Below are 19,517 nucleotides of genomic sequence, written 5' to 3' on the forward strand. Positions count from 1 at the left end.
AATTGGAGTTTCTTTGGGCTGCAAACAGCTCACGGATTCCAGTGTTCTGGAATTTTATTTCCCTTCTCTTTGGAGAAGTGGAAGGTATGGGAGGGGGATACAAAACCTCTCTCTCAACAACAGCTCTTGGAGCTGTGGGAAAGAGGGAAGGGACCCAGTGTGAATGGGAATCAATAAAAATCTATAAATAACCTCCATGGATGGAGCAGGGAGCTCTGGGCTGGGCAGCTGTGGCTGCCCCTGGATCCCTGGCAGTGCCCAAGGACAGGTTGGACACTGGGGCTGGGAGCAGCCTTGGGACAGTGGGAGGTGTCCCTCCCCTTGGCAGGGCTGGAATGGGATGGATTTTAAGGTTCCTCCCAATCCAAACCATCCTTTTATCCTGTTTTACAAAAGGGAAGGTGCAGTGGAAGTAAAGAGATGAACTTCTGGAGCTTCAGTGCTGCCAAAATTCCTCAATTAATGACTCGTGGAGGAGAAGAAACATTACTGGATTCCTCCTTCCTTTCTAATTCTGTATTTTGTGTATTGATGCACCAAATAAATCGGGAATTTCCATCAGCAGGGTCTTGGCAGGGACGTGCAGTGCAGCCAAGGGATGCTGGGGTGCTGTCTGTGCCCTCTCCTGGGTAATCCCTGGATAACACCTGGCTAATTCCTGGCTAACACCGGGTGCACGGTGCTGCTGGAGGGTGAGCAGGCAGCCGGGAGAGCCCCAGGGCTGGGGTTTGGGATGCTGGGAGCAGGGGTGAGGGCACAGAGGGAGATTCCAGAGCCCAGAGCTGTGCTCTGGCAGTGACTCCTGGCCCAAAGGCAGGAGACAACAGCCCCATTCCCCAGCTCTGTTTTCCCGACCTTGAGCGCTGTTAGTAAATCCCTAATCCCTGCAAAATCATTTATTTGGGACTGTTTAGCTCTAAACTTTTAACTGCTTAGCCCTGTTAAATCCACAAGCTCATTAGCCCTCTTCAGCTGCGTTAATAACAATAATCTCTTTAATGGAAGCAACTCTGGACAGGATTTACCTTCCCAAAAAACCCATTGACTGGCATTCAGCACCCTTCTGCCCTCTGATTCCTGCCCAATTACCAGGGAGCTGATCAAGAGCTGCTTGGCTCAGGCTCTGTGCTCAGGCAGAAGGTGGAACCTTTTCCTCCTCATCCTTCCCTGGAGTTTGAAGCAGTGGGAAGCTCATCCCAAATGGGCCAGGTTGCTGTGTCACCCTGCCTGGGCTCCTGCTGGGGCTGGGCTGGCTCTGCTGCTGGGAATATCCCCCGGGATGGATGGAAAGGTTCCTGCTCCAGGAGTGTCTGGGCAGGATTCCAGATGGGCTGGAGAGCTCTCGGGTTTGCCTCGTTAGAACTGGGTTTAATCTGCTCCTTGTTCCTAAGATCTCTCCTGGTTAACAACTGAACAGCAGCAGCAACAACAAAAGAATAAGCAGTTTATCATTAATTTGCCATTCAAGGATTTTCCTTTCATCTACAAGTTTCCTACATTTCACATTTTCTAGTACTTCTGTTGTCTGCGCTCCCTTTTTTCCGTTTATAACACTGTCTTTTTAATGGCTGCTTTGATTTCTGTGGTTTGTGGAAAGGGTTTCCAGCCGGGCTTGCTTTTTGTGGCTGCAGCATCCCTGTTGTGGTTGCACCTTCCTGACACTCAGGAAAAATAACCCCAAACTCCCCTCTCCTGCTCCAGGGCTCATCCACATCACACTCCGTAATTCCATTCCTGCTGCTGGCTTTGGGGAATTGACCTCCATGAAGCAATAATCTATTTTTGAGTGAATTTGGAGAGGAAAACCAAAAGCCTAAACCAAATCAATGTTGACCATTTTCCTGCATTCCAGGCTTTCCATTGTGAAGCTCCAGAGCAGGAATGTAGTGGTGGCACAGATCAACACACTTCACAGAGCACCCTGATTTCTCTTCTTGCAGCAGTGGGGATTTTCCTGCTGGATAATTTGGGTCTCTCTCCTTATCTCATACCACGATAAGGCTGCCCCAAACCACCAGCCCATTCCTGCTCCATCACTGAGGAGTTTGGAGAGGGTTTAAAGGGAGCTGGATAAAATAGGATTGCACTTCCCAGCTGACAGCTTTTGATAAGAGCCCCAGTGCTGCTCTCCACTCCTTTTGTTTGCCCTGGGAGGTTTCCTGCCTTCCTGGGTCCTCAGGAAGCCCTGGCTGTGGTTCCTTCTGGCAGGTGCAGCCCAGAGCAGCTCAGGTGGGAAATCTGGGCCATCTTCAGGACCTTTTGTCCTTCTGGTGTCTAATAAATAATTTTGGAGGTTGCAAATGGCCATTTGTATCACTCTGAAGAGGGGGAGGGAGGGCAGGAGAGGGGTTAAGAGGGAATTTGAGTGCCTGGCAGCAGTCAAGGTAAGGTAGAGGCTGGTGCTACCCTGGCAGGGACCCCAAACCCCCTTGTTCCCTGCAACTTCTATGGGGAAACAGTGGAGAAAAAGCTTTGTGTGTGCTCAGAGGGGTCAAGCAGCCTCCAGCACCTGTCCCAGCCTCCCCCCACCCCGCTGCCCTCTCTATATTTACCCAGGGGGAGCTTTCCAAGAATGGAAGTGGTAAGATAAAACCCCAGAGGGGCTAAAATTAGCCCCGGCGCCCCGGGCTGGTGCTGCCGTGGCATTTCAGCTGTGAGCTGCACAGCTCTGGCCCCACACAGCCCCGTCCATCCCAGCCCTGCCACAGCCTCTCGCTCTGCTCACGGGGCTTAAACCACGGCTGGACTCCCCATGGGACCCCCCTGGCCGCAGCTGCTCTGAGCATCCCCCACGCCCAGGTAAGGTGGCACCGGGACCTGGCAGGGTGAGGGAGGGGACTGGACCCAGAGGGACAAATGTGTGCTCTGTCACATCCTCTTTTTGGGGTCTGCAGTGCTTGGACAGCTTCTGTCAGCTCAGGGGGTGGCAAAGCAGTGAGGGTGGGCAGGCCCTGGTGCCCAGAGCAGCTGTGGCTGCCCCTGGATCCCTGGCAGTGCCCAAGGTCGGGTTGGACACTGGGGCTGGAGCAGCCTGGGACAGTGGAAGGTGTCCCTGCCATGGCAGGGGTGGGATGAGATGAACTTTTAATTCCTTTCTGAACCAAACCATTTTGTGATTCCACAAATTCTGGTTTGGGCTCTCCTGGTTGAGGAAGCTCCCTCAGCTCCCCACACAGGATCTCAGGAACCTCCCTTTGGAGGTGCTGTTCTGTGTTCAGGAAATGTTACAGCTGCTCTTTTACTTTTCCACACCATTTCCCTTGGGGATCTAACTGGGAACACAACTGTCTTTTTGACTCAAAACTGCAGTAACCCCCAGGCCGTTCTCCATGAGGGTGGGATGATCCCAAAGCTCCAGAGCTCATCACCGGCGTGTCCAATGAGGAACAGCAGCATTAGAATTTCTCACATTTCTGTATAAATTGAGCTAATGGGTGACAGCCTGGCAGAGCTTTGCTGCTGTCAGACTTGTCCCAGTGCCCCAGCTGTGCTGGTGGCCTTGCTGAGATCCCGCTGAGCTGGTGGCCGTGTCCCCGTGGGTGATGGGGGACAGGTCCCCTGTGGCTGCCCCGGCACCGACGGGCTCAGGTGCACAACGAGGCCATTTGCTCACTTCTCCTTATCAGATAATTAACAGTTTGCTGCCGCTCCTTCGCTAATTAATTGCCCCGTGCAGCTCCTTGGCTCCTCCCAGGACAGGTCAGCCTGAGGAAACCCGAGCTGCCCCAGGGCTGCCGAGAGGTCCCTGTGCCCATCCCGAGCGTTTCCAGCTGCTCAGGTGCCAGCGGGGACATCCCATTCCTGTCCCCGCTGTCCCTCGGCTCCTGAGGCCACATCCTGTGTTCAGAGCCCAGGCAAGCTGCCAGGGTTCATCTCACTCAGTGTGAGCATCTCAGCACTTCCATCCTTCCTCCCCAAAATTCCTCAGCAGAAACATCCCAGACCCTTCTGCAGCCACGATCATCGGGCTTGAGCAGGCAGGAGGGAGGAAAACAATGGGATTCTAACACTGGCATCATTTGGGAAGGGAGATGCTGGAGGATGTTTGATCCCTAATCAAACTGACTACTTCACATTGACCTCATCCCTCAGGACTGGGGAACAAGGGGTGGAGGGACAGGACACAGGTAATGGCTTTCCACTGCCACAGGGCAGGGATGGATGGGAGATTGGGAATTAGGAATTGCTCCCTGGGAGGGTGGGCAGGCCCTGGCACAGGTGCCCAGAGCAGCTGTGGCTGCCCCTGGATCCCTGGAGCGCCCAAGGCCAGGCTGGACACTGGGGCTGGAGCAGCCTGGGACAGTGGGAGGTGTCCCTGCCATGGCAGGGTGGCACTGGAGGGGCTTTCAGGACCCTCCCAACCCAAACCAATCAATGATTTTATGGGATCCTGACTCACGTGCCTACTGAGCAGTGCCCACTGAGCTCCATTGTTCCCTCAGCCTTTCACCCACGTGGATTTCCTCACGTGGTGCCAGGTCCATGAGCACATCAGCAGCATCCTCATCAAACATTGTCGAATTTTTAGAGAATCTTCCTGATGTTGAGTATAAACTTGCACTAAAATGCAGCTGTCGGTGTCAGGGACTGGTTCTAACCCAGGGGTGGTGCTGGTTCTGCCATCCTGTAGATCTTTGGCCTCACCCTTTACCATGAGAGCGGCACATGGAGCCCAGACCCGACAAAACGACCCTGATGGACATCAACAAGATGTTCTCCCTGCTGCAGCCCAGGGATGACGAGGAGGACAGCGGCGACAGCGAGGAGCTGAGCCGGGCGGTGTGCCAGGACGACCACGAAACGTTGGCCAGGCTCCTGTCCCAGGACAGGTACAAGAGGCTCATCAACCGCAGGAGCGGCTGGGGTGTGCCCAGCACCCCCCTGCGCCTGGCGGCCACGCGGGGCTGCGTGCGGAGCCTGCGGCTGCTGCTGGCCCACGGCGCCCAGGTGGACAGCCTGGACGTGAAGGCGCAGACCCCGCTCTTCGTGGCCGTCAGCAACGGGCACGGCGAGTGCGTGCGGCTGCTGCTGGAGGCCGGCGCCAGCCCCGCGGGCAGCGCCTACAACAACTGCTCGCCGCTGCTGCTGGCAGCCAGGGACGGCCACGCGGCCATCCTGCGGCTGCTGCTGGAGCACGGCGCCGAGGCCAACGTCCGGGCCAGGCTGCCCGAGTGGGCGGCCAACTCGGCGGCCTGCTCGGGGCCGCTGTACCTGGCGGCGGCCTACGGGCACCTGGAGTGCTTCCGCCTGCTGCTGCTGCACGGCGCCGACCCCGACTACAACTGCACCGAGCAGAGCGTCCTGGCGCAGATCCGCGAGCCCAAGACCTTGCTGGAGACGTGCCTGAGGCACGGCTGCCACAGCGACTTCGTCCGCCTGCTCATCGACTTCGGGGCCAACGTGTACCTGCCCGGCGTGCCCGCCGGCGGGGCGGCCCCGCGCAGCGAGGGGCTGGAGCTGCTGCTGCAGGCCAGAGGTGACCTGGCCACGTGCCCGGGGCTGGACGGGCACGGCTTTGCTCTGATTCCCTCTTCCCAACAGCCACACGCGGGTTTTCCTTCAGCCTCGGCTGTGCGGGTCTGTGGCTGCCCCTGGATCCCTGATGTGTCCAAGGCCAGGTTGGACAGGGCTTGGAGCAACCTGGGGTAGTGGAATTCCTGCCCACGGAATGAGATGAGCTTAAATTCCCTTCCCAACCAAAGCCCTTCTGTGATTCCGTGGTTCCCACAGCCTGGGTTTCCCCTCACTTGGGTTACCCCCTGCTTTTCACCCTTGCTCTTCTTTTTGCTGCTCAGCTTGGGCTCTCCTGTACTGCCCAAGTCTAAAATCCTGCACTTATTTCCATGTGGGGATGGGAGATTTCTTCTCCATGCCCAGCCCTCGTGGGAGCTTGTGCCTGAGTCCATAGCCCCAGCCCCAGCACAGAGGTTGAGTTTTCACAGGATCATGGAATTTTCATAGGATCATGGAATGGTTTGGGTTGGAAGGAACCTAAAGATCATTTTGTTCCAATGCTGTCTGGTTTGCTCAATCCATGTCCCTTTCCTTCAGATAATGCTGGGTTGGAGGGCGGCAGGGTTGCGTGTCTTGAAGGTGACCATGTGATTTTCCTTCCACAGCTCATCCCAAATCCCTGCTGTCCCAGTCCCGGCTGGCCATGAGGCGTCTCCTGAAGCAGCCCAGCTGCTCGGCCACCCTTGGAGAGCTGGAGATCCCCAGAGCCCTGGCCAAATACCTGCAGCACCAGCTGTGATCGCAGCCTGCCCCAATTAAAACCTGCTCCACCTCCCGGAGTGAATCCCTGAAATCTGCAGAACCGCTGGGAATTTGTGGTCACAATTTCATTTTTGCTGCTGAGGTGTCTCCAGAAAGCAATGCCCATGTGGAAAAGTGGGAAGGGAACAGAAGGGAAGGTGGAGGAAGAACAGGAGACCTGAGCTCCTGATTTGCAGCAGAGGATAGAGCACAGAGCAGGATCTGATCCCCCTCGGTTTGCCTCAGACCGTCTTTACTGAGGGATTTTACACCTTTAGCTGATTTTGGTTGGAGAAGGGGCTGGGAAGGAGCGTGGAGGAATTCTTGGCTGTGAGAATGAGAATTCTTCCCTGTGGGGGTGGGCAGGCCCTGGCACAGGTGCCCAGAGCAGCTGTGGCTGCCCCTGGATCCCTGGCAGTGCCCAAGGCCAGGCTGGACACTGGGGCTGGAGCAGCCTGGGACAGTGGGAGGTGTCCCTGCCATGACAGGGGTGACACTGGATGGGCTTTGAGGTCCCTCATGATTCCACAATTCCCAGAGAAGTTCCCAAGTGTCTCCTCCACGTGGGAGGGGCAGGATTGGGGCTGGCCCTGGCCGTGTGTGCCCACCCCAGTGGGGGCAGAGCCCAGCACTCCCAGCTGGCAGCACAGGAGGGGCTGGGAGATGCATCCAGAGCCCAGCAGCCCCACTCCTCTCCCTGCCCCAGCTCTGACCCTAAACATCATCTCCTCACCCCAAAAGTGCTTCCTGTTGTGGCCGAGGGTGCTCTGTGACTGGGCAGGGCTGGGGTTTGGATTAAAAGAGTTCTGTTCTTGGTATGAAACTGTTGTGGCCTGTCTGGTGAAATATCCCATGTCGGGCAGCCCTGCCAGGATGGCTGGGAGGGGAAGAGGGAATGGCTGTGCATGGGGAATTCCAGGCTGGAGCGGGGCATCCCAGCACCACCTTTGTGTCCCTCCATCCCTCCCGTTCTGGACACCGGGATTGCCCTCACCAGTGGGGCTGGAGGTGCCTTCCCAGCTCTTCCCACAGCCAGGAACTGATGGATCAATGCTGCTGCTCCTTGGCAGCTCAGCGTCCACCCAGCAGTGGTGTTCTGGAGCACTTTGGAAGGGTGTCCCACGGTTCATTCCTTCCTGCCCTGATCCATCCCAAAGGGAAATGTTCCATGGCTCAGAGCCGAACACAGGCACCTTCCTGCAGGATTTACGGGCTTGTGTCAGGGGTTGTGGGATCTCTTCGTCAGCATCTATTAATTAATGAGGCTGTGGGGCCTCTCCCAAGGGCAGCATTAGGGCTTGGAAGCAGCCTGGACAAAGCTCCACAGGGCATGATGACATTGCTGCTGCTGGTCCCCATGCAGGTGCCTTCAGGAGCACATCAGGAGATGGCAGCTGGGAAAGGCTGTCCCGCGGGGACATTGCCACGCCCTGCTGTGGTTCCCACTCGTGGCATCCTTGTTGTCATCCTCACGTGGAGATTGGAGGGGCTTTTGGGATCTGGGGGTCCCAAAAATGGGGAGGGGTCTTCCCTACCGGGCTGCTCAGTTGGCTGTGGGGCTGTGGGTGTGAGCAGCCGCGCAGCGGTGGGTGGGTGGCAGCGGCGTGGCGCGGGTGACACGCCCGCGGGTGACACAGCAGGCGCAGGGAGGTGTCCCACGGCAAACACGCCGTGTCACCGGTCACACACTGTCACAGCCCTGGCCCCGCGGTGTCACAGACAGGCCAGGCCAGGCCAGGCCAGGCCAGGCCGGGCCATCCCCCCGTGTCCGTGACCCCGCGTGGCCCGCGGCTGCCGCGCCAAGGCCACGCCCCCGCCGGGGTGACCGCGCCCCCTGTCAATCAACCGCCAACGGGGCCACGCCCCCAGGGCGGGGCGCGCCCTGAGGCCACGCCCACTGCCCCGGGCCACCGGGGAGGACACCGGGGGCGGCCCCGGGGGGACACCGGGGCCGGCCATGAGGGGACACCGGGGCCGGCCATGAGGGGACACCGGGGTCCGGCCCCGGGGGGACACCGGGGGCGGCCATGAGGGGACACGGCGGGGAGCGCGCCCAGCGCTCAGCGCGACCCCGCCCGCTCCGCTGGGCCCAGTGTGGAGACCGCGCCCTCCCTCACGCAGAGGCCCCGCCCCTCCGCCGCCGCGCCCTGTCAATCACCGCGCCCCGCCCGCCAGGCCCCGCCCCGGCCGTCACGCGGCGCCGCCCCTGCCGCCCGCGCCGGGCGGACCCGCGGCCCCGCGCCCCTCGCGCGGCCGGGGCCGGGCCGGGGCTGGACCGGGAGCGGGGCCGGGAGCGGGGCCGGGAGCGGAGCCGGGAGCGGAGCCGGGCCGGGGCTGCCGCGGTGCCGCCGGTGAGTGCTGGCCACGGGCCGGGTCTGGGGCCGGGGCCGCCGCCGGTAAGTGCTGGGCACGGGCACGGGCCGGGGCCGCCGCTCCCCGCGCCGCCCGCCGCCTGGCCCGACCCCCTCCCCGCCCCTCGCGTTTTCCCGGATCCTCCCGAAAGTTGGGGAGCGGGGAGGGCCGGCCCGGGGGAGCGGCCCCGTGCGGGGCGGGGGTCCCTGAGGGGCTCCTCTGCGGGTGGAACGCTGCGTTTCATTGTTACCGTGCTGCTTTTTCTTGCTTTTAAACCTTATCTTTCATGGTCTGTTGGTCGTGGCTCTTTGCCCTCGGTGTACTTGATTTCCGCTTTCTTTCATTTTTATCTATTCTATTTTTTATCCTACTCCAGCCTCCCCTCCGCAGCAGTGCCGCGGTGCTGACGTGGAGCTGGAGAGGAATGATTCCCAAAAGGAATTTCTGTAATGCTGGCTCTGTCTCGTGCCCTTCCCCGGCTGTTTTCCAGCAGCCCCAGTTTAGGTGCAGGTTTGGGGTCATTTCACCCCCATTCTCCATCAGCCCCATTCCAGGTGCAGTTTTGGGGTCATTTCATTCCTTTTCCATCAGCCCCAGTTTAGGTGCAGGTTTGGGGTCATTTCATTCCTGTTCTCCATCAGCCCCATTCCAGGTGTAGGTTTGGGGTCATTTCATTCCTTTTCCATCAGCCCCATTCCAGGTGCAGGTTTGGGGTCATTTCATTCCTTTTCTAGCAGCCCCATTCCAGGTGCAGGTTTGGGGTCATTTCACCCCCATTTTCCAGCAGCCCGATTCCAGGTGCAGGTTTGGGGTAATTTCATTCCTTTTCCATCAGCCCCATTCCAGGTGTAGGTTTGGGGTCATTTCATTCCTTTTCCAGCAGCCCCATTCCAGGTGCAGGTTTGGGGTCATTTCACCCCCATTTTCCAGCAGCCCCACACGTGTCCAGTGCAGGCCTTTCTCCCAGCCCCTCTCTGCAGAGGCTTTGGAGGCTCCTAGGACTTGTGGTGGGCTCTGGCAGAGCTGGAAAAGCCCAGTTTGCCACTGGGGAGGTGGCTGTGCCAGCCAGCTACGCCCCAGCTGCTGCTTCACCAGTGGGACAGGTGAACGTGAGGAGTTATCAGCAATCCCAGGATTCCAGAACCATGGAATGGAATGGGTTGGGAGGGACCTGGAAGCCCATCCAGTCCCAGCTGTTCTGAGCGCAGCGATGCCAGATCAGTATAGAGGCAAAGCAACCCAGACCTGAGGAATAAAAATAAACCTGGAATTGCAGGTTTGCTGGGGGGCTGCAGGAGCAGAGAGCATCGTTTGGATGTATTTTTAATTTGGGATCTTTGGCTAAACACTTTGGGAAGGTTTCCTTGGCCTCCTGTCAGTCAGAGCTCAGCCTGGGGCATTACAGCTTGGGAGCACATTAGGATTTTATTGCATTTAATTTCTCCACCCTCACCTCTGGAAGAGAATCGTGATTATAATTGTTTTATTTCTGCTGTTCATGACAGCAGTCCAGGGTCAAATTTCAAACCTACCTCTCTGCTTCTGGGATAATCTGATCAGGGTATTCACAGTTGGTGTTTTTAAGGCGATTCTCTCTGGCTGGACAGATTATTTTAAAAACAACTGAAATCTTCTATTTAAAAAAGCCAGGGTAGTAAGTAAAGTGGTTTTTCCCCAGACTCGTGCGTAGGGGGGCTGTGTCCTGGTTTGGCCTCCCTCAGGATGCTCTTTGGAGCCTGGCATGAGGCCTGGGAGAGCTGGGAGGTGGTTTGGGAGGTGCTAGCTCTCACTTTAAGGTAGCCAAACCTGATCACCCTGGAGGTGAAAAATCTGGGAAGCTTTAGGGCATGGAGCGAGGAGGTGCAGGGGTCAGACCTGCTCGTCCCTAGGGATTCTAGCCGAGGGAGATGTGTGGTTTTCCTGCTCTGGCTAACTGCTACATTTAAGCGACATTCTGGTGCCTGAATTTTGGAATTGGAGGGAGATTTTGGAGGCTCCTCCAGCCGGTGAGGGAGCCCCGAGACTCCGGTGCCTTCAGCCGTGCCCCTTCCGCTGCCGTGTCCTCACCTGTGCCCTCTCCCTGTGCCTCAGGTCGGCGGTGATGTGTCCATCCCTGCGCCCGGAGCACCGCGCTGCCAAAGCCGCCTCCAGCTAGATCCAAGCCCGCCCGCTGCCATGGAAACGGGCAGCCCGGAGGAGCGGGACGGAGGGGAGCAGCGGCGGCAGGAGGGCGGCGACGCCCCTCCCGACAGCGCCGACGGCTCCGTGGTGGCAGCGGAGCCGCAGCAGCCGCCCCCCGGCAAGCTGCGGAAAACGGCCTTCAAGCTGTTCGGGGGCAAGCGCAGCATCTGCACCCTGCCCAGCTTCTTCGGCGGCCGCGGCAAGAAGGGGCTCAGCAAGTGCAAGACCCACGACGGGCTGAGCAGCGCTGCCTGTGACAAGGGCGGTGGGACAGGGCCGGACAGCCCCTCGGAGGGCAGCAGGGATGGGCAGCCCGGCCCCCTGCCCGGCTCCCGCAGCGCCCAGCTGGCCGTGGACACCGGCAGCAGGGGGGATTTGGGCCAGCAGGACGGCTCTCCCCCCGGGAGTATCGAGGGCTGTGACAAAAAGCCCTCTTTCCCCAGACCCAAAAAAGGGCTGAAAGGGTTTTTTAACAGCATCCGGCGCCACCGGAAGAGCAAGGCTGCCGAGAGTGAGAAGACAGAGCTCCCCGAGTGGAACGGGGACACGGAGGAGGCTGGGAATGCTCCTGGAACGGCAGTGGAGAGCCGAGGGGCTGTGGAGGGCAGGGGAGCAGGGCCAGTCACTGAGACCAGAGCTGGCCCAGGGGACTCGGGGGGTGACTCCAGCTGTGGTGAGGCCACGGAGCCCACGGGCCCCACAGCTGATGGAGGCACCTCCGAGGGTGGCACGATGGCCGTGCCAGGGAATGGGGACGTTCCAGATACAAAATCAGAGGCTGAGGCTGCTGCCTGCGCTGAGTTTGACCGTGAGAGTTTGCTGCTGGCCTTCCACCCTGACTTCATGGACAGCGAACCTCCCTGCCTGCACTCCGGGGACCTGCTGAGCCTCATGCTGGGGGATGTCACCTCCCTGAAGAGCTTTGACTCCCTGACGGGGTGCGGGGACGACATCGCCGAGCCCGACATCGCCGAGAGCAGCATCTCGGTGGAGCGCAGCCGTGACGCCGCCAAACGCAGCTCCTGCCTGGTCACCTACCAGGGCGGCGGCGAGGAGATGGCCATTCCTGAGGAGGCTGAGGAGTACCTGCACCAGGTGTGGGACAGCGGCGTGCCAGGGGACAGGAGCTACGGGGCCCAGGTGTCCAGCAGCAGCCTGGAGACGCACACCTCTCACGAGGCAGACGCCCACCCCTACGTGGGGGATGCCATGGATGGTGTTGACCTCCTGACTCCCCAGAGTGACCAGCAGGAGTCTGCCCCAAACAGTGACGAGGGGTATTACGACTCCACCACGCCAGGGCCAGACGATGAGGCTGGAGAGGAGCTCAAGAAGGACCGACTGCCCCGGGACAGCTACAGCGGCGATGCACTTTACGAGTTTGACACCCTGATGAGCCCCTCTCATGGGGAGGAATCCCTGTTCGAGGGCAAAGTCCCACGCCAGGGCATCTTCAGCTACTTCATGGACTTCTGCCTCCCTGCGGAGAAGAGCCTGATCCAGCAGATGATGGATCAGAAAAGAGGGCTGATGGAAACTGAAGAAGAGGGGCTTGCAGCCATTCAGAAAGAGCTGCTGTACTGGGAGCTGCAGAGGGAGCCAGTCCTGAAACGCCTGGATGTCTCCAGCAAGAAGTGTCCCCAGGAAAAGCAGTGCATTGAATGTAAAACCAGAGCAGCCAGCTCCATTGGCAAGAGTCAGAGTGGCCTTGGGAGCGAGCAGGTGGCCTCACATACCCCAAGCCGGGCTGTCAATGGTGGGGTTGCAGTGACTAGGGCTGAAAATCCAGAGTGGAGGGATTTTTCAGGGACTCTGTGTCTGGAAAACTGTTACAACAGCCAAAAGGCCCCCGGAAATTGCCTTATTCAGCTCACAAAGAACAACCCGGGGTTCGATGCAGACCTGGACTGTGGCATGTTCGGGGACTCCATCCACGGCAGTGTGTCCCCAGCCAAGGCAGGGATGTTCCCTGGGTTCAGGCTGCCGGAGCAGGAGCACGGCGGCGGAGCAGAGCCCACCCCTGGCGAGCCCCAGGTGGGCAGCGAGCCCGAGCACGCCGTGAGCTTCTCGCAGGCTCTGGTGGAGTTCGCCAGCAGCGGGACCCTCTTCTCCAGCCTCTCTGAGAGCCTGGGGAGCTCGGCCTCCAGCTCCTCCTTCACCCAGAACCTCCCTGCCCTCCCTACCATGGTCACCTTCGATGTGGTGGACGTGGAGCAGGACGGGGAAGGGGAGTGTGAGCAGCACCCGGAGCTGACCGCGGGCGAGGACATCGCCGAGGCCTTCGATGATGGCTATGGACAGAAAGAGTCGTTGGCTGAATGTGACGAGAGAATGTCCCTGGGCTTCTCCCCGGGCTCCTTCCAGAGCTGCAACTGGGGGGTGGCCAGCCTGCCCCGCCACCTGCGCCTGCACGGGCTGAGCCCCTCCATGCCCGCGCCGCTCTCCGTGGACCGGAGGAGCCGCTCGCTGGACACGGAGAGCCTGGAGTTTGAGCTGGCCGAGCCACAGGGGACCCGCAGCGGCCCCCAGCCCTGCCGGCTCTGGGCCAGGCATGAGACTGGCAGGAAGGACTCTGCTGGAGCCAGGAGGAGCAGGAGCAAGGAGGAGGGTGAGCTGGTGGCTCCCGAGGGTGGCTCGAGCTGGCCGGGCCTGCGGCACCTCCAGCACGGCGCTGACACGGCTCCCGGCGGCATGGAGCTCTGGGACTTCGCTCCGGCTGGCGCTGTGGAGAGTGTCTGGGAGCCATCGGAGCCACCAGAACCAGACACCGTGTCCCCTTTCCTGCCTCTCTCCCGGGGTGGCATCGGGGAGGCTCCGGAGAGGCGGCCCCAGGAGCCGGAGCTGAGCAGGCACCCGCTCCGGCCCTCCAACCTCCCCCTGCAGCCCGAGGCGAGGCGGGCCCGGGAGGCGGCCGGGTCCTTTCTCTTCCACGGGGATGTCCCCAAGCTGTCCTGCTTGTTACCCCTGGGAGAAGCAGAGCTGCCCCCGAGCTTTGGCTTTGCCTGCTCCCCGGAGCACCGTGCCAGGGGCAAACCTGTGGGCATTGCCCAGGGTGTGCCGCAGCATCCCGGGAACAGCAGCGGGGACACCGAGAGCCCGGAGTGCTGCACTGAGCCCCTCAAGGGCAGGGCCACCCTGGGGCACGGCAGCTGCCGTGGCACCGTCTGCAGTGTCACTGATGCTGAGTAGCTGCAGGAATGTCACCGTGTCACCCGCTGAGGGGCTGCAGGAATGTCACCGTGTCACCGAGGCTGAGTATCTGCAAGAATGTCACTGTCACCAAGCCAAAAGGCTGTAGGAATGTCACTATGTCACCGTGCTGAGGCTGCTCTGGGCAGGGGTGAAAGGGGAGCAAAGGGAGGAAGAAAACGTGGAGCAGTTTGGGGAGGACTTGAGTTGGAGCTGGGCTGATGCTCCTCTCCTGCAGCCATGCGTGGCCTTGCCCCTGTGGATGCTCTGGAGGTAGCTTGGAGCTGCCTTCAGGATTCCTTCATCACCACTGAGGCACTTTCTGGTTTTCCAGCCCCCTCCAGCACCAAGTGCAGCAGCAGCCCCTGGCAGAAGCTGGGGATGGACCCGTTGCTGGTGTGGCAGGTTGGGGTTTGTGCAGGCTGGGGGAACAGGCCTTGGGCAGACTTTTGAGGGGAAATGGGGCTGTTTTCCTCTTCTGGGTGAAAGGTTTTGGTTCAGACTCACTTTGAATGTCTTCCAGCCCAGGCTCAGTGTGGGGAGCTGGGAGGAAGGGTGCCACTTGTTCCAGAGCAAGGAGGGGCAGCTGGAAAGGGGAACTGTGCAGCAACGTTTTTATTTATTGGATTTGTCCTTGCCCCAAAGGGGGAAGCAGGAGCTTTTGTGTGTGTGCCGATAATGTTCTCCAGGTCTAGTTTCAGTTTGCTCAGAAAGATGTGCTGTCCATGGTGTCCCTTTGAAGAACAAAGTGTTGGTCCCTTCTTTGTTGTGGTCTGTCTTCACAGTGCAGAATTCCTGGTTGAAACCTTTCCCAGGCTTTGTCCTGGGCTCCTGGCCTCTCCAGGGCCATGGGGACAGGGATGAGGCCTTTGAAATAAGCTAAATTTGCATCATGCCTGTAGCTGTGAAGTGGCAGATGATGTTACTTTCTCAAAAGGAAGCTTTGTGGCTTTTTAATTTAATTTTTTTTACAGTTGTTTTATTTGCATAAACCCACAGGAGGAAAGTTTTGTGTTCCCCAAGGAACACAAAATTTGGGATGGACTGCAGCTACATTGGGCTTCACTCCTCCTGTCTGGAGGGAACAAAAAGCCTGGAAGCTGCTGGAGGTTTGGGATTTTTTTGCCTCTTTGGAGGAATGTGGAGGAGGGACACAGGCTGAGGGGACAGATTCTGTCCTGTGAGCTCCTGTGACATCTGTTCCAGGCTCCTGGTCCCTCTGTGATCCCAAACCCCCTCAGCTCTGATCCAAACCCCCAGGCCATGACACAAAGCTGCTTCCCTGTCCTGTCCAAGCTCTGTCTTCTGATTTAATTCCGTTACCAGTGATTTTTGTTTCCCCCCACCTCATTGCCCTTCCTCTATTTTTCTTTGCAGCAGACTTTGTAGCATTAAAAAAAAAAAAAAATCCCAAAGTAGAAATACTGGAGTTTTACCACATTTGTGGAGTGAGGGATGGCTCTGCTTGGGCCAGGCTCGATTTTCCTGCTGAGTCCTGCCCTGCTGGGTCACTCTCCTGCTGCTCTCCTGCTCCACATGGATGTGGCTCCATCAGTTGCTCCCTGCCATCCCTGGATTTCCAGGCACAAGGAGCTGGTTTGGGTTTGATGGGTTTTTTTCCCCCCACCAAGCAAAATGAGGTCTTGATATTCCTTTTGAGAAAAGATTCCTCTGCCCTGTCCTTGGATGTCTGGGAAGGGCAGGGCCAGGCTTGGTTCAGCCTCTGTGTGTGATGCGATTTTTCTGCCAAGGCAGAGCTGATCTATCTGTGCATCCACAGGCTCAAACCTGAATTTTTCCATGTTTTCCTGCCAGCCTGCTGCAGGGAGTTCCACGGGAACCTGCCGTGCCATGGCTCTTTTCCCTCATCCCTCTGGGACACTGGAGAGGATTTCCTGGGACACACCTGGCTCTTGGTGCCACTGCCACACCCCGAGAGGAGAATGTGGTGAGCCAGGGGAAGCTGCCCTCGCTGGGAGGTTGTCTCCCCTCGTTAGCACAGCTGCTAATGAACATTGGATATCCCTCCCTGGAGCAAGGACAGGGCCAGCTCTGTGCCCATCTCACCCCGCTCCCAGCACACAAACCACGGGCACACCCTGCTGGGGACACCACAGGGACATTGTCACCCCCTCACGCCCCTGGCTGGGTTTAATCCCTGTTTTATTTCCTTTCAGCATCTCACCAAAGGCATCTCGGGGGTTCCAGGCTCTGGAGCTTTGTTCAGCCAAAGTCCTGCTGAGGGCTGGGAATGTCTGGGTGCTAAATGAATGTTCCAAGGTGTCCATAGGATCCTGGGGTTGGGTGTAGGTACGAGGTGGGGAGGTTCAGTGGGAGCAATACAGCCAAGGCTTGGTAATCTGACTTTATACCAAAGGTTTCTCCTCTTAATTCGATGGGAATTCAATGAGGCAAATGTCTCTGGAATTCAAATGAGTTTTCCTAATGCAGTTTAGTCACTAATTTGCTGGATTATTGGCAGATTCTGCCCCGTTAACCCAAAGAAATTGGAATTTCTGGTGCAGTAATTCAGCCTGTAAATGATCACTGCAGTAGGGATTGGATTTCACTGCCTGCTGAGCCACTCTTCCCAAAAAACCCCACTTGGGATCCATGGGAACAAACCTGGGCTGGAGCTGGGTCAGTCCAACACTGCCTTACCTGAGGAGCTCACATTTGGGGGTGGTCACTGAGGCTTCTTATGCAAAAGGACTTCCCAACCAGAAACCACTTGGAAAAGTCAGGATCAGCAGAATGTCCTGCCAGGATATTTAGGGAAAACTTGAGGAATTTGCCTGTTCCTTGCAGGGAAGTGAGGGACTGGGGCTGTGAAGCTGTGGTGGAACCACTGCCATTGGGGTCAGCCTGCCGAGAGGTTCTGGGTTCCATTCTGGGGACTTGGGGGTTTTAGTTTGTTTGTTTGTTTGTTTTTATACATATAAGAAAACGGTTGATTTTCTCTATTTTTGTATAGTTTTGCATTTTATAATCATGGGGAAATTTTACAGCCTGTTCTTTTACTCGTGTGTCTTGTCTTTCCAAGTGGTGTGGTTTGCTTTTCCCGTGGATAAAAGGCCGTTCCTGCTGCTGCCATGCCCAGATCCCACCCCGCTCCCTGGGAATGTGCTGGGGCCTCTGCCCAGCCCCTCCAGCCCCTCACAACCACACTTTGCACACACTTGAGATGTCCTTAACCCTCCTCTGTCACATTCAGCTGTCCCTTCTTTGCTTTTCAGTGTTGTTTTTAATCTGAATTTGTGGATTTTGGTGATTTCTCCCTCCCAAGTGTTTTTAAAAAGCCCACAGGATTCAGCTGAGGCTTTTCCCGCTGTCTGCTGATGTTATTTTATCTAAAATTGGGGCTTTTCTTCAATCCCTGTGCAGGAGATGCTGTTGGCTGGTGCATGGAAATGCTCTTGGACAGGTTTTCTCTCCCCTCGGTGCTCCCTGGCTGAGCTGGGAGCTGGGATTTCACCCTGGTGCCTGAGGATTGCTCCTTAAATAATCCTGGAATTAGCAGGGCTTCCCCCTTCTCCTCCTCCTCCCTCCTCCAGGGAGCTCCAGCCCTGTGCTCTGGATCACTGAAACATCTCCCTGGAATGACACTGCCTTGAACTTTGGGATAGAGGAGAGGAGAGTTTCTGGAATGCTAAAATCCAGCCCAAAGCAGATTTCCCCCCGTTTTTTTTCCCTCAGTAGAGGTGGCAATTGTCACTGATTTGACTCTGCAGAGATTTTTTTTTTGTTTTGTATTCTAATTAATGACTTCTCACCTAATGGTGCTTCTAAAAGTTTTTCTGGATTGGGTTTGCCCCATTCCCCACAGGGATGGACGGGAAGGTTTCTCATTGAACATTCCTGGGGCACTCAGACCCACCTTCCACATTCCCTCTGCCCTGGAATTCTGGGCTCCCTCCTCTCCAGCTGGGGTGTCATGCTCTTCTCACCCACACTGAGTCACCCCAAAGCTCCATTTGGGTGAAGTGAGAAATTAAAATCCCAAAAAGCCTCTCAGTTGTAAGGAAATAATGACTGAGCCCTTGTCCTCAGCTGCCCCATCCCGCTGCCAGGCTGGCAGCTCCTCCCAGGTGGCCAACCTGGCTGAATTTGTTTTTTTTTTGTTTCCTTCCTGGTCTCATTGCTACTAGTCCTTTCAAGTTTTTAATGTATTGATTGTGTTTTAAAATGAATGTTCCTTTCACTGAATTCTAATGAATAAACTGCAGATTTTTAGAGAACATTGGATGTTGCTGGTGGTTTGGTGTTTTCATGTTTATTTTATCCTTGATTTAATGTTTTTCTTTCCCTTCCTCTTTGTCTGTTGGTTATTTGCCACTGAGGTGGAATTTTCCATGGGAGAAGGCAACAGAGACCCTTTGGAACAGGGTAAGACTCCTCAAATCATCATTAAATGAGCCCTGGGAATTATCAATCCTTTAAGGCTCCAAGGCAGATTTTCTCTCTTCTCTGGGTTCCAGCTCCACAGGGAGCAGGGATTCCCTGGCTGGGACATCCCTGGAATGGCAGAGAAGGGCTGGCAGGGATGGTTTTATCTTGGATCCTGCTGATTGTGTTCCTCAAGTGCCTCCCAGGATTTCCAAACGCATTGGGAGACTCGGGAGAAGAGTCCTGCCCTCCCCAGGCAGAAATTGAATTTGTGAGAAGCTGTAATTATCTGGAGGGCCTGATGAGCTGCGCTGTTAATGAGCCCTGGGGAGGCTCTGTCCTTTCCCCCTCCATCCACCGCAGATCCCGGCCACCATCGGGCTGGAGGGGCGGGCAGAGCTCTGCCCTGGGGGCTGCGAGCCTCTCCTCCCCTCCTGCAGCCCCAAACCTCCTCCCGCTCTTCCACACCCTCTCTGGGAATGCCGAGCTTCCATCAGAGCTTCCCCAGGGTTGCACCGTGGAGATTTTTTCCCATCCTGGATCTGTCCCTGCTTCATTTCAGAGTCAAACAGGCTGTGCCCTGGCCACGGGTTCTGCTCCTGGGCCAGCAGATGTGGCTGAGCAGCTGCTGGAAAAGCCTTCCTGTGCCTTCAGATACTCTCCAGGCACCTGAGGAGCTTTTCCAACATCCCAGTGCAAACCTCCCCCTGTGACCCCACAGAAAGGGCTCAGGTCTGCCCCAACCCAGCTCTCCCCTGGAGCAGTGGTTGCTTCTTAGTATTTTTTAGTATTTATCGATTAATATATAATACATATATAAAATATATAATTACATATATTTATTTTTGTATATGTATGCTTTTAAATAGATATGCTTTAAAATATTTTGATATTTATACATAATAAATATGTGTTTATATAAACATATATAATGACATATTTATATATATTTTCTATATATGCTTTTAAATATTTAAATCCATATACTGTTAAGTATTTTAAAATTTTTATTTCACTATATTGTTTTCTGCTGCATTTCAGCTGGGAATTACCCCCCTCATCCCGCTGTCCTGCCAGGATATTTAGGACAAACTTGAGGAGTTTGCCTGTTCCTTGCAGGGAAGTGAGGGACTGGGGCTGTGAAGCTGTGGTGG

The 19,517-nt window shown here is 57.0% G+C and overlaps 3 protein-coding genes across 5 annotated transcripts in view; 2 read left to right on the plus strand and 1 right to left on the minus strand.

Annotated features, from left to right (window-relative positions):
• The window catches only part of C4AH8orf48 (chromosome 4A C8orf48 homolog), a 429,052-nt gene that overhangs the window by 68,650 nt on the left and 340,885 nt on the right, over nt 1–19,517 (minus strand). The gene's annotated exons all lie outside the window — the stretch shown is intronic.
• Nucleotides 2,592–7,078, plus strand: ASB12 (ankyrin repeat and SOCS box containing 12). Its single transcript, XM_021525323.4, has 3 exons — nt 2,592–2,799; nt 4,631–5,476; nt 6,120–7,078. Exons 2-3 carry the CDS (start codon nt 4,666–4,668, stop codon nt 6,251–6,253), a joined length of 945 nt encoding a protein of 314 aa, XP_021380998.1. The 5' UTR covers nt 2,592–2,799; nt 4,631–4,665; the 3' UTR covers nt 6,254–7,078.
• AMER1 (APC membrane recruitment protein 1) lies at nt 8,489–18,215 on the plus strand. 3 transcript variants are annotated; one of them, XM_021525303.4, is made up of 2 exons: nt 8,489–8,606; nt 10,699–18,215. In XM_021525303.4, exon 2 carries the CDS (start codon nt 10,783–10,785, stop codon nt 13,975–13,977), a length of 3,195 nt encoding a protein of 1,064 aa, XP_021380978.1. In that variant the 5' UTR covers nt 8,489–8,606; nt 10,699–10,782; the 3' UTR covers nt 13,978–18,215. The 3 variants fall into 3 exon arrangements, with proteins under 3 accessions (XP_021380978.1, XP_085426872.1, XP_085426873.1); XM_085570746.1 differs by lacking the exon at nt 8,489–8,606 and adding an exon at nt 8,738–9,405 and having other exon boundaries at nt 9,502–18,215; XM_085570747.1 differs by lacking the exon at nt 8,489–8,606 and adding an exon at nt 8,738–9,161 and having other exon boundaries at nt 9,356–18,215.

The sequence above is a fragment of the Lonchura striata genome, chromosome 4A (assembly GCF_050655825.1).
Source record: "Lonchura striata isolate lonStrDom1 chromosome 4A, ASM5065582v1, whole genome shotgun sequence".
In the NCBI taxonomy this organism is placed as follows: Eukaryota; Metazoa; Chordata; class Aves; order Passeriformes; family Estrildidae; genus Lonchura; species Lonchura striata.